This window comes from Trachurus japonicus, chromosome 4, assembly GCF_045865225.1.
Source record: "Trachurus japonicus isolate A0001 chromosome 4, Traja_1.0".
Lineage (NCBI taxonomy): Eukaryota > Metazoa > Chordata > Actinopteri > Carangiformes > Carangidae > Trachurus > Trachurus japonicus.
Window position 1 is genome coordinate 1969572 of NC_140910.1, and position 18003 is coordinate 1987574.

The 18003-nt window shown below is 43.3% G+C and overlaps 1 protein-coding gene across 1 annotated transcript in view; it reads left to right on the top strand.

Annotated features, from left to right (window-relative positions):
* The window catches only part of scfd2 (sec1 family domain containing 2), a 124870-nt gene that overhangs the window by 106009 nt on the left and 858 nt on the right, over positions 1–18003 (top strand). The window contains exons 7-8 of the mRNA XM_085773269.1: positions 3741–3875; positions 10150–10269. Coding sequence (XP_085629395.1) covers positions 3741–3875; positions 10150–10269 — 255 coding nt within the window. The remainder of the gene's footprint in view (positions 1–3740; positions 3876–10149; positions 10270–18003) is intronic.

The window sequence follows — 18003 nt, forward strand, 5'->3', positions numbered from 1 at the left end:
CCACTGCAGCAGCATCATTAACATCAAGTGCATAAACTCATGTAACCCGCATTTGTTGATCCGCACCAATATACTAAGTCAGGGGATGGGGACCAGATTCTATAGAAGAACAGTCATATGTTAATGAGTAACATGTCAGAAACAACCTTTTATTGTTGGGGGTTTACAGTCTATCCAAGTAAAATATTTTTTGTCAAAACTAGTCAGTGCTTGATTTTTTGGTGTCACCATAAGGCGAACAGACTCTGACAGGAAGTCCTTATGTCCAACCACACATTTGTGGTTTGAATTAAACAAGATGTGCTCATCAGTGAGCTTTAGAGGTCTGTTGCATTTGGTCAGAGCCAGCTGAGCTCTTCCCCCTGCCTCCAGCCTTCATGTTAATCTAAGCCTAAAACTTCATCTGCAAACTACAGCTGGACTGATGTATAGGCTGATATTGTATGGGTTCTGGTTTAGATGTTGACTCGGAAACAGTGTCTCCCTTACATTTGTCCAAGTTCACTGACAAATAAGTATCTATATGTAATAAGTAATCTGTATGGAGATTGTTGTTTATTCTCAAAAAATAGACATTAACTCTATCAGCATCAGTCGCAAAATCCTGCACTGTTTTTGTTACCATGTGAAAGACACATAATTACAAAATACACTGTCAACAGCTTTCACTGATCTATTTCTGTTATTGACCAGTGACACATTATCAATCACTGTGTTCTGGTGAAACACTGAAAACAGCATTCATTTAAGGGAAACCTACGCAACAACAAAATCTAACTGGAGTCTGGAGTCCAGTTATTTTGATGAATTGTACACACTGACACACAAAAACTATACTCTTCATACCTTTCATTAACTTCCTTCTTCACTACACATATATAAAAGATTTTGGGTCTGACAGATATGGATGTCAGCTGCAACTTATCTGTTTGACGGAGGCGTACGACCATGAGGCGGTGATTCTAGATTATGTCACCACTCTGTTGTTTTGGCACATTCTTTTGTTCATCACCAAGAAACCCATGCAGGAAACTGATACCCGTGTGTGTGTGTGTGTGTGTGTGTGTGTGTGTGTGTGTGTGTGTGTGTGTGTGTGTGTGTGTGTGTGTGTGTGTGTGTGTGTGTGTGGGTGTGTGTGTGTGTGTGTGAATAAATATGGGAATTTTTGTGTGAGCGCAGAGCAATAAACACAGGCATTATTATCTAACTAAGTTTACTCTTGTTTTTATCATGTGGGTGTCTGTGGTGGTGTTTTGATGGGATTGCTTTTAGCTCCGTGGAGTGTGTCTGACTGTGGGTTGGATCTGTTATTTATGCCCGATGATGCTGATGGTTGTTTTTGTGCGTGTGTGAGTGTTATTTAGCTGGAGGTGAATCATTAATGTGTTTACTCCCAGCTTAAACTGTGCAGGCTGACCCACACAGCAAAGTCATGTTGATGGAGGTAAATTAGTGAGTTTATATCATTAGTGATTTATGTAACCAGGACAGGAGGATTTCTCCTGATGTGACCACTCCACACAGATGTGAGGAGTTGCTGTGAGTCCACAATTAAAGGTACATTGTGTAGGAATTCCTCCCATCTAGCGTTGCGGTTGTATATCACAAGCAACTCATGCTGTAACTTTCATGCTGCATTCAGCTGAAATTGGGCAGACGGCAGACGGACGACAGCCACTGCACGTAACGGCATAAACAAGCCTCTATGTCAACAAGTGGTCCGTCAGCACGAGGCAAAACAATACACGTGACAATATGTTGTCATGGCGATGTCGTGTTGTTTACCTGACCCACGTTTTACCGGCTTTCTCTGGACTTCTGTGACTAAAATGACATCTGGTTTGTTACCGATGGCCGTCTGCCCAACTGCAGGTGAATGCAGCATCAGTGTAAAGGCCCCCACATACTCGGGCGTACATGGGTCCGCGGACGTCCGCGCGTACTCGAGGCGGACTCAGTGCAGACCCAAAGCGGACGTCCGCCAGACCCGTCCGCGCAAAGCTCAATATTTACGACCGCGCGGACTCCGCGTACTCGGTGTCACACAATAGACTGCTCGGCGGGAAATCTTCACATCGACCTGTTTTTAATGTGACGCCATACGCCCGACTATGAAGGCTCAAATGTCCGCGGACAGTACGCACAGAGTCCGCGCTGCTCACAGTACGCGCACAGTACGCCTGAGTATGTGGGGGCCTTAATGCTCCATTCCTCCTCACTGCGTTACCGCGGTGACTTATCACAGACCCCACCTCCACCTGAGCCGGTAAAAACATGGCGACACCACATGGCAGCCAGCACCGAGCTTACCCGCTCCATGTAGTTATGAATGATATGAACGGCAAATTCAGAGCTTACCGGAACACTTCAGTTTGTTGATGTGGGGGATTAATGATTAATGAAAAACAGACTTTTGAACCAAATAATTGATTTTCATGAATAGATAAAAAGAGAAGTTACACAATGTCCCTTTAAGATTCATACTGCATATGAATGTGAGGTGTGGGCAGAAACATCTGGATGCATGTGTGTGCAGGTGTGTGTGTGTATATAAAATGCTTCAGTGACGGTCGGTGGATGCTGCCTTTGCTGCTCAGATGTTTCTCTGGCAGCATCATGACGGAACATGAAGCAGGAGTCCAGAGCTCCACTACAGGAAGGTATTCAGCTCTTCTATTTTAAGAGCTGTGCTATTCCAAACATTCAAATAAAGCTCTGCCAAATCTCATCTGCATCTTTATTATTGTCAGAGATGCTTAAAAAAAATCTGTCTTGAATTCATCATCCTCTGAGGCATAGAAATAATAGTACATTCTGTCCTGGATAGCTGGACAGAAAAAAAAGATCTCTTCTAACTTTTATTGAGTTATGAATCAACTTTTTAGTTAAGTCTTTATTAGGTTTCTTCAAGGACAGCAACATTTTCATTTTATTGAAACTTTTCTCTGACAAATGGAGGAAACAGAAAGTAGGCTGGATGTGACTGTAAAGGCCAAGCAGCCTGGGAGTCTGGATAACTGAGCCAAGTGGTGTTTTTGAGAAGCAGGATGTGATTGTGCGATTTGTCAGAATTTCTTAGGAAAGATGTGTTTTGGAAAATAGGTGTTGTATCAGTACATACTGTACACACACTCAGCGACATCAAAACAAGCTGAAATATGGCCACGCTTCAGCATCTCTATCTCGTGTGATTATAAAAACAACAATGAAACGAGACAAGTTGAGAGTTGTATTTATGGTTTAGTTCTTTGGATGATGATGGAAGCAGCAATTGTTCTGGAGTAAAGACATGGAGGTTGTTTACTGTGAATTTGATAGAGCCCCAATAATACTCAATGTTGATTGACCTATTGCTATCTTTAGCCACATGCACAAGTGCAGGATTTTCTGGTCCTGATTGCAGCAGTGTTCGAGCTCCTCTTCCTGAGCTGACTCATAAGTCAGTGGCCTGGTTTGGCCGAGCAGAGCTGTTTATAACTCCACTGTCTCTGACACCCACTGTCATTCACACAAATATGCAGAGGCTAAAAGCAGGCCGCTCTGTGGAAAACATCTCCTCATTATTCATACTGCAGGATTTCACACTTAATGTGTTTCTGTTTAAAAATACTCTGGTAATGTCAGTGCAGGTGTGTTTGGTGTTAATGATGTGTGTGTGTGTGTGTGTGTGTGTGTGTGTGTGTGTGTGTGTGTGTGTGTGTGTGTGTGTGTGTGTGTGTGTGTGTGTGTGTGTTTTGCAGGCATCCTATCGGCCTTTCCTGCGACAGATCCTGGAGGAAGTCTTTCACCCCGAGAAAATCGAATGTCCCGACATCGAGCACATGTCAGGAGGTCTCACGGACCTGCTCAAGACCGGCTTCAGTATGTTCATGAAGGTCAGACATCACCCAAACAAACACACACACACACATTTTTATGTAATGGTCTCAACTCTGTCATATTCATTTAACCCTACCTTCACCATTAACCTACCGTGGACAGTCAAGTCTCTTCAGTGTTTACTATAGTGCACTGTCAAAAGCAATAACTATGTGACTTGTGTTTATCTAGGTCTATTCTTAGAGCAGCCTTTCTCAGTGAGAGCTCCATGGTCCACAAGTAAACGAGTTAAAATATTATGTTTTAAAGGAGACATATTCTGCCCCCTGTCCACAAATTAAAATAGTTCCCAGGTGTCATAAAGACATGTCTGTGACATACTTTGGTCAAAATGCCCCAAGGATCAAACATCACAGCTCTTTTCATCCTCTCAAAACAGCCCTGTTCAGAACGGCTGGTTTAAGTGTCTGTCCCTTTAAATGCAAATTAACCACTGTTTGCCCCGCCCCTTCTACTGATACCAGGTAGGGGTGGGGTTATGCCAATTTGAAACCTAGTTACATCTGAGGGAACAGCTCGTAAAACCACATGGATTTCAATCTAGGGAGCCTGAAAATTACAGATTTTTTTGTCAATTCTCACATTTTGGGGCTGGAAGACTAGCCTCGTAAACCAGCCTCTCGCGGAAATGCATTTCATTTCATTTCGACGGAGAGTCTGGCCTCATTCCCGCTGTAAGCGTTTGGCCTGAAACCCTCAGAAGGCCAAGCCAATCAGCGTCGCCGCTGTGATTGACACAGCACGTTGGCCAATCAGGGACCGATTGGTGCAAAGCCCCGTCACTACACCAACTTGCTGATTGGCTGAATGGGGTTGTCTGTCAACGCTACTACTCCTACCCAGCCCCAAACACTTGCAGGGGGAATGAGGCCAGACTCTCCGTCGAAATGAAGTGAAATGCATTTCCGCGAGAGGCTGGTTTATGAGGCTACTGGAAGACAAGACAAACACCAAAATATATGTTAAAGAGCCTTCAAAAGTGATATTTACATAATATGTCCCCTTTAAATTATTATTATTATTATTATTATTAGAGTCACCACAAAGTGAGCAGTGCATATGTGTTATTTTCCATGATAAATCAGCTCATATGTAAATTATTATTTGTTTTAGTTTGTTAGTTAACTGTAACAACACTGTCTACTTATGTAGTTGCACCAGTTTACAGTTGATGTTTTATGATTTACATCCAAAATGATGGGCATGACGTTTGAAAGGAAATGTGGACAAAGCTTATGGATGGTCTGTCCTGCAGAATAGATGATCAGACCCTGGACATGTCACCAGTCTATCACAGGACTGATATATAGAGACGGACAACCTCACACTCTCATATTCACACCTATGGACAATTTAGAGTTATCAATCAACCTAGTGTGTTTTTGGACTTTGTGAGGAGCTGGAGAACTCAGATAGGGGCTTCACACCAGTAGGACGGTTCCTCATCTTCAACTAATTTTTGAATCGGCCAGCACGTTCACACCGATAAAATGATAGGTTCGGAACCTGAAGAGTCAGTTCTCAACAAAACCATAATAGAGTTTTTTTTTTCTTGCCAACCGTGACATCATCGAATGATTAACTCATTGAGTGCCAGACCTTTTATAAAATGGTCAGTGCCAGGTGCCAGCGTTTTGGGGCATTCTGAGTAATATGTCAAGACCCAGAGAGTATTTTGTACTATGGCTCTGAAAACACCAAACAGCTCAAAGGAAAGAGGAGACTCTCTATTTAACTAGGGAAAAAACCATTTGTTTGTACCTTGTTCCATTCTTGATTTATCTAAAGTTGAATAGAGCCTGGTTGCACCAAAAAGACCACTTTTTTTCTAGAAAACTGAGAAAAATGCATTTTTGTGAAAGAGAGTCTCTCAAGAAAAATAGTGATTTATCCGTTTTAATTTTGGCTTCAAAAATATGTAAGACATCTGAACATTTAATTTCACATGTTTTTTTCACCCCCCCCCCAAAAAAAAAAAAAAAGACTAAACAAAAAACATAACAACAACAACAACAACAACAACAACAACAACAACAACTAAAATACAACAAGTACGAGCGGTTGCTACCCCCTCAGCCTCTCCTACGCCCCCCGCCCCCACCCCCACCTCTCCTCCTGCTGCATCGTCTCTGAAGTAGTGAGGGAGACGTCATGGCGTCTTCAGCCTCTCTGCTGGACGCGGCCGCGGCAGCGACGCACCGCGCTGATCTCTCGGTTCGTCGTCACGTCGGTTAGGCAGCAACTGGTGAAACTGACTCCGCGATCCGCCTCCGCTTCGGCATTTCGGTGCTGATCATCTAGATGAGTTTACCTTTCCTGCCTCCTCTGATCACTTCATGCTGGAGCTATGCTAACAGCACCGTGGCTAAGCTTCCTCCAGCTCCACGTTACACTTGTTCCAGGCTCTGCCCGTCGTTTTCCTCTAGAAATAGAAACTTTTTCCGACTTTTTTTCTCTGTACCGATCGCGCTCGTCTTCTCCTCCTTCTTCACTTCTTGCTCTGATCTACAGTCTTCTTCGTTCTACACATCCCAGAAGCCCCAAAATTACTCACAGTGTGCGCGAGAGCGTCCCCATTTACCAGCCGCAGAAAACTGCATTTGACGTCTATGGACGTCAATGGCACTCAAGCGTTGGATTTTGATTGACGTCCATAGACGTCAATGGCACTCAATGAGTTAATACATTTAAAAAAGCTGGGGCCACTTTGCGGCTGTGTTTATTTCCGCCTGAGTAACATGGAGTAACGTCCTCCCACTTTGGTTCCACTTAAACTGGTGTGAATGCGGGCTGGTTTGCCAGAAAGCACAGAGGTTCTGAGACTCAAGAAGGGGACCAGAGCCCAGAACCAGAACTGTGTCTGTCCGAAAGCAACGAGAGAAAACCCTCACAGACACAGGGAGAACATGCAAACTGAATAGTTGTAGGTCCTACTGCTTCAGTGGATGTTTTGTGGAGTCTGGTGGTCTGTAAATTTTATATTACCTTTCATTTCAAACGTTGTTGGATAATAATATACTGTATCAACTGATTCTGCCCATTGCCGAAATGAGAGAAAAACATTTGAAGGACCACACTTTATAAAAGCAGCTTCTCCACTTCTTTTGGCTTCATGTACAATATGATTCACTACATGGGCCTCTGCCCCCCCAAAAATAGATCCCACCCTATTTGGCCTGTCACGCCACAAACTACCAGGAGCCCATAGAGCAGTGAAAATGTGATCCCTCACTGTTGTTCCACCTTTGACCACGGCAAACTGTGTTCAGTTGGGCATCCAGCCAAGAGTCACAGCAGCTGGAAACTGAGGCCCACAGTCACGGCCGATGGCTTTTTCACCTGCACCACCCAGTTCGCAGCAGAGGGATCAACCAGAGAAGAGAACACCGCGTGCATTTTCAAGATGGTGGCCGGTGCGTCGTTGCTGCTTAGTGTGTCCAACCAAGTGGTGGAGCTGTTGATCACTTACTTATTATTTATTGATGTAGGATATGATATCATATGATGTTCTTTGTATCACATTGACATGCGGCTGATTCAGGGTTCCTGTCAGCACACGTCTCCCAGATCTGTGTTGAAATTGGATGCTGCATTAGCCATGCCTCCAGAACTGGTCACCAATAGAAAAACAAATGATGAAAATTCAACAGATGAACAGATGAACAGATGACATTTAGCTACGGAGTGTTGCTATGGAGTGTTTTGCGAGTGTTTTGGGAGCCAACCTGACTGTTAAAGAGGAACTATTGAGTAATCGGAGTAATTGTGATGGATAAATTATTTGTTACGGGGAGAATGGAGGCTAGCGGTGAGTGTTTACGAAAGAAAATATGCACGCCTAAACTATAGGGGGAGCTCTGTAGAGAAAAAAAGTGACCAAAACAACGAAAAAGCGACCAGACGGGCATATATAGTTCCCCTTTAAACTTAGATATAGTATTGTAGCTATTTAAAAAATGTAATCAGACAAACACAGTCAAACACTGATCATCTGAACCACCGATCAAACTTACAATCTCTGGTTATTGATAACTGGATGTAAACATTACAAAAGTTCACATGCCATTCATTTATTCTAACGGCAAAGCAGCAGCCTAGTACGTGGTCTTGGAGCAAAAGCGTAACAACTTATACAGTTCATGGCCACACTGGTAATTACAAGAAAAAACATCTTAATTCCTTATTAATTGATTCCATAAACCACCTTTATTCCTTATTAACCCAAATTTCACCTTTTAAAACGATGCGGTTGGATTTTGAGAGAAAGGAAAATAAGTGGAAGTAATTCCACAACATTAGCCGATTTGATTGAATGATTAGTTGATTTGTTCTTTCAGTTGCTTATTCATGTATATATGTGTGTGTGTGTCTGTGTATGTGTGTACGTGTGTGTATCAAACAGCGGTCTGCAGCAGACATGGAGTTTGGGGCTTGTGAGTAATGTATATCCACCACAGAGTAGATCACTGTACATGGTCTGATCATCCCACATCTGGGCTTACTTAAGCTGATGATTACCCACAGGGAGGAATTAGACTGGTTGTGTAACCGTGGCCTGGGTTTACACAAATTAAGAAACTTGGCCCACAAACCACCAACTCAGACAGACTAAACCTATAAACCTGGACTGGAGCGCTCTATAGTAGCACAGTGCACACCCTTTATGCTGTAAAACACCCCAATAAAACTTCTATTTTTAACCACGGGACTTATGCATTCTCCACAGTTTGTATCATTAAAAACACCAGAACCCGTTGTCTGCATTATGACCCACTGACAGCCTGTGCACTGTCGCTTTTTAAACTGGCGTCTTTAACCGTCTGTGACCAAACTGTGTGTGTGTGTGTGTGTCTGCTCTGGCCTGTTGAGTCTTTGTTCAGACAGAGTGGTAGTTGTGCAGCAGACCTGGCTCCTGCTCCTTCATCCATCTGTTTTTCTTCCATCGGAGCAAATACATGTTCACATACTGTCTACAATTTCCATGTCTTTTTCGATCATAAAGTAGGTCCAGATTTTATATTAATATTGCAAAAGTATCAAAACTCAGTTTACTGAGAAATACTCTTTTGTCACAGTGATTTTTATTATTGTTCCATGAGTTTTAAGCTGTACTGAAGTTACTTTACTTTTGAAGGGACTACCGAGGAAAATTAGCCATTAACTAACTACGGTAATGTACATTGTCCCTTACTAAACAAATAAAATAATGAAAAAATAAATATGAAATAAGCAGCTGTGTTGACTGTGATCCAGTGTCTGGATTGGAAACTCCTGATGAAAACCTTTTTTTATCTAAAACGACAGGAACATTTATGAGCGTCACTTCTGTTAAACACTGATGTATTTTATCATCAGGGGCTGGGATTAAAACAAATCTCCTTGCTTACACTTTGCAGCACATTTCATCTCACACCTCCTCAGCACACGCTCCCATGAGCCTCTCTGGCTCTCTGTCTAACCCATGTCGGTGCACATGGTCGAGAGACTCCCAGCTGCACCGTGTCTATTGGACACCGTATACACACAGGTGGCGAATGGATCTTCCCACACATGGATCACACTTTTCAAATCTCACAACATACAACATATAACATGAGCAGACACACTAGAAAGAAGAATTCATTCACACATTTTTTTTCCTCCAATAAACACATGTTACATCAACCTTGCCATGCTTCACACCAGCCCGCTGTTGCTTCACGTGTACAGCCACACTCGCCGTAGGTCCGCCCCCCGCGGCTCTGATTGCTCGGTTAGTATTCACAGGCTGCAGATGTGTCCCTGCCTGCGGCTCGCCGGCCAATAGCACAAAGCCATCCCTCTCCTCTCCACAAACACCAGGCTTTACCCCGCTGTTCAAAATTCATCCGCACCACCGAGCGCCTCAGTGTGTGAGAAACCTCTTTTCCCCAGGTGATGAGGGACATTTGTTTGTGTCTGCATGTGTTGCATGAGAGTGTGTGTGTCCACGTGTCAGCCACCATAACACCGGGGTGAGAAGACCTGTGTCGCCGTAGAGTCCGCCCTCAACACCGTCTCCACATTAAACCACAGGTGTCCAGCTGAGCAGTGACTCAGAAACCAGACATAGATAGAAGCTCAGATAATGATATGGAGGGAGAGCTGTTAAATGTTCCCTGGGCGACGTGGGGTTGTTCATCACAGGCTGATCTATTATGGGAAACTGTATCAAAACCTAAGGTGGCATTTAAAAAAAAAACACACAAAAAAAACGCACTGACCAATCACAATGTTCCTTCTTAACTCCAGGTGAGTCGTCCACATCCCAGCGACAACCCTCTGCTGCTGCTCTTTGTGGTGGGAGGCGTCACGCCCTCAGAGCTTCGCCTCATCAAAGAGGTCGTCACCACACACAAGCCAGGGACGCAGGTGAGTTGGCAGGAGTCAGGTTGTGTCCTATTCATATTCAGACCTGTTTTGTAGCCTCAGAATACAAATTGCTTGTTTGTATGCTTTTCGAATCTTTTCCCTGGCCTCGGCACCCACACGGCTCTGCACCTGTGCTCTATTATTCTAATGATGAATCCAAACTCAGACTCACAGCTTCTGTCTCACTCCTTCAACACAAAAGAGAAAATAAAAACTCTGCTAATCTCAAACGTCAATGAGCGTTCACATCCTGGTGGAAATTCAGCTCTTATTTTCACCTCTCATCTGTCCCATAACGCCAGACCTAACATCAGACCTCAGGCACTGGTAACACAGACTGTAAGAGCAGATTACAAAGATAAAATGATGTTGATTGTTTTGTACAGGCAGGTCTTAAGGTGATTGACAGTTTAGCCAAGAAACCTCTGTGTCTCAGTAGGTGTTTCCAACCGGAAGAGGAAAATCAGTTTTTGACCATTGAGCAGCATTATTCTGCATGCCGATGTGTTTCTTTCCAAATGTTTGACTTTTTGAAGCTTGGATGTGAAATAAATGAAATAAATGAACTTTTGAACATCTTAACGCAAACAAAAAACACATTTATCTGTCATCTTAAAGGAATAGTTCAACATTTTTGGCAAATTGGCCCATTGCCATAATCGCTATAGTCATAGCAGTAGGTTTGTTACCTTTAATTGTCGGTGCAAGCTATTTTTAGAACGGCAGAGCAGAGCAGCGAGCTGCTCAGAGCTACACTACGGAGGCTCATGGAATTTGTTGGTTTCCCTCATCAAACTCATCAAATACACAATCCAACAACTCCAAAACGCTCTCATGGACAAGTTGTGACCTGCACATTCACCACGCTATGAGATAATAACGGAGACTGCTTGCTGAAAAACTGTCCCTGAAATCAACGTGCATCAGTGGTTTTGCATGAATTTACCTCTAAAACAACTGTCTGGTAACGTTCCGTTATTATCGCATAGCGTGGTGAATGTGCAGGTCACAACTTGTCCACCAGAGCGTAGCTCTGAGCAGCTCGCGGCTCTGCTCCACCGTTCTAAAAATAGCTTGCACCGACAGATAAAGGTAACAAACCTACTGCTATGACTATAGCGATTACGGCAATGGGCCAATTTGCCAAAATGTTGAACTATCCCTTTAAAGTAAAGCATGTCAATTATGTTTTGCTGTTGAAATACCTCAGTGGCTTAAAGCATTGATTTAGCCTTTACAGTTCAAGTCAAAAACTGTTTTACATCTTCCGGTTGGAAACACCTGCCTGGGGACAGAGGTTCGTAGATTATATACAGAGCTGCTTGAAAGTGTGTGAACCCTCCAAACATGGTGCCTGTGATTGTGGCCAGATAATTCAATTTTGGACTCATCCGTCCAAAGAACGGACATCCAGAAGGTTTGTGATCTCTGGCAAAGTTTAAACAGGCAACTTTGTTCTTTCTTGAGAGCAGATTTTTTTCACAGCCCTCTCCCCCTCTCCCCTCAAGAAGCTTGTGCTTTTTGTCAGGCCATCATTGCAAATAAGAACCTGTTCTTAATGATTTTTCGCCTGGTTAAATAAAGGTTAAATAAAAAAAAAAAAAAAAGATGCTTCCTTCTACCAACTCTCCCATTAATACCATGTTTATTCATTTTTTGTTTGATTGTTGATGCATATACATTTGTCCCAGATGCTGCCAGAGAGGTCTGCAGCTCTCTGGAGCTGATGTGTGTGTCGCAGTGGCGTAGATGACGTAGGGTTGGTGGGTTTTGTAAACCCATGGGCCCTTCTTGTGGTGAAATCCTGCGGCCCCCCCACACACTGCCGAGGATTTTTATTTTTTTTATTTTTTTGGTTTAAATCAGGGGCGGGCTGGTCATAGGGAGGTTCGGGACGCGGTTGACCGCGGCTGCCTTCTGTCGCAGCGGCAGGTAGCACAGAGTGTAACATCAGACCGGGTCACTGCATTACGTTGCATATTAAGGCTGGATACGAGCGGGCGCGGCCCCTCCCAATTTGAGCTGATCCATACGTCTATTACATAAAATTAAACAACAGAAGCTGGTCTACAACGTGTAAAAACCATGTTTCTATGACCCAAACACAGCCCACTACTACTACACTACTCAAATAAACAACTAGACATCAAACTTCATGAAGCACCTGTGTGTGGACCCAGTCGCCACATTTCTGGCCCCTATATACTAGTACTGTGCATTATGCAAAACAGTACACAGCTGCCGCTCAAGGGCTACAAAGATTGGAGCGTTACATAGCAGCCGCGGCTCCACAGCAGCTAGCAGCAGCACGGCAGAGAGAGAAGACAAACAACCAGCAAAGTCCAGCACACACAGACACTGCTTGACCAAAACATGGTTGTACATTTCCTCTTACCTTTGCTGTTTTGCCGTGAAAAGTTTGTTTTATGGGTAAATCCCATAGACCAGGGGTGCTCATTACGATTTGATGAAGAACAAAAAAAAAGTAGGCTAGGCCTATATTTAAAAAAACACAGTTGTCTGGACAGCAGGCATTTTTCTCACAACCGACCTCAAAAGCGAGGGCAGGTCCGCCGAAGCATCATTCCGGGTGAGTCACACTCTCCGCCCGTTGTCTTTGTTGTCACTTTGTTGCCGCTCCACAGAGCACATGACTACTTAATTATGCACGTGCTGACCATATGGTTGTGCCGAGGCATTCTGGGGGAGTATGAGGTGTGTTCATGTCCGCACCATTCTTGGGTCCGGTGTGATTTAATGGAATATTGCGGAGAGGTGTGCGAACGCACAGCTTGATCAGTGTTTCCCACTTTTTTTTTTTTTTCCTCACGTGTGTTTACGTGCGGTGCGCACGCACGCGAGAGAGGTGGCAGGTTAGGCTGACTGGCGGAGATGAGAGATGGTGAAAAGCTAGCATGATTATTAAAAAAACACCATCTCTTATCTCTGCCCGCACATAGACAGACACAGGTTCACATAGCTACAGACAGGGGCGCACGGCAAATGCAGCTGCAGCGCTATTAACCCCCCGCATAGTCCGACAAACCACTGGATGACCAAAAATGTATGGACATTTATTGTGCCATATGGATTCATGCAGTTATGAAAGGTAGGCTACACCGACATATTGTATATGAAGTGTTATGTATGTTCATATACTAGACTATATAAATAAACGTGAATCATTAATAATGTTGGTAGATCATTTTTGACTTGGTCACTTGAAAAGTATAGCTCTCAGGCTGAAAAAGTGTGAGCACCCCTGCCATAGACTGTAAGGTAAATCCACAATATTTCCAGTTTGAACAGAACTTTGACAGGTGTTAGCTACATCTAAATCGGTCCGGACGGGCTTTAGGAGCGGCCGAACCTTTGTTGTTTATTTATTTATTTATTTTTTTCAACTTTATTTAAAGTTGTAGCAACAACAACATTTCAGTCTTTCCAGCTCACATTCGTTACAACAGTAACAGCACACTTTATCAGAATCAACCACTGCAGAGATAATGTTCATACATTGTACAATCATTTGATAGAGGTTTTGAGCTTTAGCAGCATCATTCTGAAGGACACTCATCTAAAATATGATTTTTTTTTATTTATTTTTTTTGGGGGGGGGGGGGGGGGGGGCTTTTTTTCTGTCCTCTATTTGTGTGTGCAATGTGGCCCGCTGTGCACGCGGGCCCTTTGGACCTCAAAACCCATGTGGAATACAGCCCAGCTACGCCACTGGTGTGTCGGCCTTTACCTGAGTTATTCTTCTTCTGGTGCATCTTGGTGAAAGTTTTGATGGCAGGCAGTCTACCTCAGTGCAGAGTTGCGGTGATGCTGAGTGTCCTCTGTGTGTAAATGATTTGTCTTAGATGTTACAAAACCTTTCCTAAAGATGTCTCATTTGATTGGTCTGATAGATTGATCACTTGATCACCCACACGTGTTTGACCCGAGTCTACTTGATTTGACCAATGTAGCTGGGCTTCACTTGCTTTTGCACATACTCTGATTCCATGTTTCACCTAGTCTGCTGGCTACTCGCACAGTTTCCTCAAAACAAGGACATGGAATTGATGAACATGAACCTGACATTTATAATAACATATACTGGTGATGATAGAATTAGAAAGTCATGGTAGCACAACAGAAATATCTTAACTACTCAAGGGGTTCACACACTTTCAAGCAGCACTGTAGGCTAAACTGTCAATCAGCATAAGACCAGCCTGAACAAAACCATCATTTTATCATTGTAATCTGCTCTTACACAGACATTAAACCGGCCACACAGCGCTGCAGGATGAGTGAGTTGCTGCTCCACAATAAGATTTTTCACCAGTTTGTAGGGCAGCTGGCTGCTCGCTCTGTCCCCGTGTCTGTGTCTGTGCCAGTGTCTGTGTCTGCTCTGCGCATGTGATGACGTTGGGTCTGCGCACTAATCAAATTCAGCTGGCAGTGTAAAAGGAGTCAGTTGATTTTTAATTACATTTAAAAACGCTTAAATCGCTAAACAAGCTGATTGTAGTGTAAAAGGTGTAAGACTCAATTGTGTCTTATTAGTGTAGCTCCACTAAAAACAGCTCTTTGATCATTTAATTTGAGGAGATCAGGTCATAACACTGAAAGTGTCTGTATTATTGTATGTTGTCTTTTTAACTGAATCATCCATTAGAATAATGATTAAAAACATATGAAGTTATATTGATCCAAGTTATAATTACATTTTCCTGACTAATTATCTTAAATTCTGAAGGGAGTATTATTCAATAAAGGACATTATATTTCATTCTTAGCCCTGTGTGTTACAGTAAAGCTATAAACACCATTGTTCTCTCCCTCTCTGTGAGAGTCGGTGCTATGATGTAACTGAAGTACACTCAGCCTCCACTGTGCTGTAAATACTCTACACACCAGCACACAATGGACAAAAAAAGATCAAAATTGATGCAGCATCTGTTTTTATTCCACACACCCTTTTCCCATGCCAACCCCCTGCAAAGCAGAGCGCGGTGCTTCAGAGTTTGATTCAGATAAATAAAAGCACAGATATTCACAATCACAATCAGATTATTGCAGTCATAGGGTTATATCTGAGTGAATTATCGACGTCTGCGCGCTATGATTGCGCAGCTTGTGTGGAGAGACAAGACACTCCTGCTGACTCAATAAAAAGCATTTCTGTTCCTATAGAAAAGCTTTAAAAGCGTACGCCACCGAAGCGATCGTTAGATACGCACTCAGAAAGAAAAATGAGAGTGAAGTCTACAGAACTGAACTGACGCTGAATAAAACTGAATCACAGCTTTGGCCATGAAAAATCACAAAAGGGGGGTTCAGATTATCCACCATCAGACACAGACCTGTCTGAAGCTGGCAGAGTGAAGGAACAGACACTGACCTACATACACAGGTCGCTCCGTTCAGGTGTAAAGACGGCGAGAGTGACATCTGATCTTTGCACATATTATTTGCGCACAGGAGATGTTGAGTCTGCTCGTCTGTGTGGATGAAGTGCTAATTACACACACGGTCCACGGAGGCCTGGAACACATGCAGATGAATGCGTTTCTGTGGGGTGAGAAGAGCGCAGAGGGAGGGAGGGAGGGAGGGGGGCTGATGTGGGTTTGTCTTAATAAAAGGCTGCGGGGAGGAGGCCAGAGGCAATGAAAGGCCAGCAAGGATCAAAGCCTTCCATGTGTAATCAGGAAAACTGAATAAAGACCAGCTTATATAATCACCTGCTGGCCCACACACACACACACACTGACCTCAGAGACACCCCCTAACCTGAGCTACTCATACATACGCGATAAACTGAGGACGAGCCTGTGTGCGGAGGAGATGCACAGGAAGTTCCACTGAAAACACACTGCGGAGTTGCACTTGGACCAAATTCCTCTGAAACAGAGTCGCTGTGCCACTACAAACAGGCCCACTGCCAGGCCGAGGTGCCGACCCAGAGTTAAAGCAACACGGCTGCAGGAAAACAGAGCTCCTCTCTTATACAACATAAGAGGGCTGTAGTTCTTAGTCTGACTAGAAAGCGTATCTCAGCTAACACTGTACAGTCCTCTGCATCTGTCACTTATGCACACATGATGTATGTTTTTTTTTAAATCTGTGTCTGAGTCCAGACCTACATCCAAATAAGGTCGAATCAGTTTGCACATGATGGACTGTATGTAAGTTGTGTCTCAGTTTCACTCAAAGAAAACGTTCAAAACAACTTTTAAACATTCGCAAATCCAGAGTTGTTTACTTGCTCCTTTAGATTAAAAAGAATCTATGTGACACTGCAGCTAAACTCTTTTGTGTATCGGCCGCTCCCTCCTGCAGACTTCACAGGTGACTGTAAAGAGTCAGTGGGCTTGCTGTTTGCTATTCTGCTCAGCTTGAATTCCCTGAGGTTACAATGTATTGTTAAGGCCTTTTCAGACACACACCTCTCACAGAATACATAGTCTCATGGCTGAATAAACACTTGGGTCACTTTCACTTAGTTTTATAGTTTTTTATGTATTCTGTATATCCAGGACACATTGAAAAACAACATAACATAAAACATTAAAGTAGAAGTAAGCGATCCGGTCGTTTTGGCTAACTTTCTGTCAGCCGATGGAGTTAGCAGTCCCCGCCCTCGTCCCTACGTCACCACATTCACGCGCATCCCTTGGCTGCACACACAGAAAGGACCGACCCTTTATGCCGTTCTCTCTCCTCATTGGATAAAGGTTGTAGGATGTTTTCTCCTCGGCTTACAGCAGAGCAGAGTGACTGACAGACCCGTGTTTCAGACCAAGCACTCTATATAAGTGATTGCTGTCGGAAGATATAACTATTTAAGACTTATATTAACACAAACATTCCGCTTACTTCTGCTTTAAGTTGATTCAGTACCAGTGAGTGAGCCTCGTAACTTTAAAGGGATAGTTCAACATTTTAGCAAATTGGCCCATTGCCATAATCCCTATAGTCATAGCAGGAGCTTCGTTACCTTTAATTGTCGGCGCAAGTTATTTTTAGAATGGCGGAGCAGAGCCGCGAGCTGCTCAGAGCTACGCTACGGAAGCTATGGAATTTCTTGGTTTCCCTCATCAAACTCATCAAATACACAATAACTCAAACACTCTGGTGGACAAGTTGTGACCTGCACATTCACCACGCTATGAGATAATAACCATTTAAAGAGGTGAAGTGTGACTTTGTTATTTGGGCTCTTCTGCTGATTTATGAGCCCACCTTAATGTAAACTCACTTATTCCCAGACTGAGACAGAGGACAAATACAGTCTGTATGGACATTGGCACCTTTTTTCTTTCAGCTGTTTGTATTTTTTATATGTTCTGAAAGTATTACCGAAACTATCAGTCAAAACCAACTACATATCTGACCGCCTTTGCTCACCTCCCGATTTCATAACAGCAACGGCACCTGACATAATCACTTATGAAAGCCAAGACCAAGACTAAGCTGTGATTTCAGTGGGATTTACTTACAAACACTCAGAGAGAACCAACCAAAACAACTGAAAGTGGTAGATCGACCCCTGAATTATCCATGATGTAAAAAGTAGATTATTTTCCTGTTTGATCGGGTGACTTGTTTTCCCTCCTGTGAACTGAATTTACCTATAATTAGAAGTACTTACTCTTGTCATGTTATGCTTGCACACTGTGAGACTGTATAGTATAGGTAGCAAAATGATATAATAAATGATGTAGTTTGATGAAGGGCAGTTTA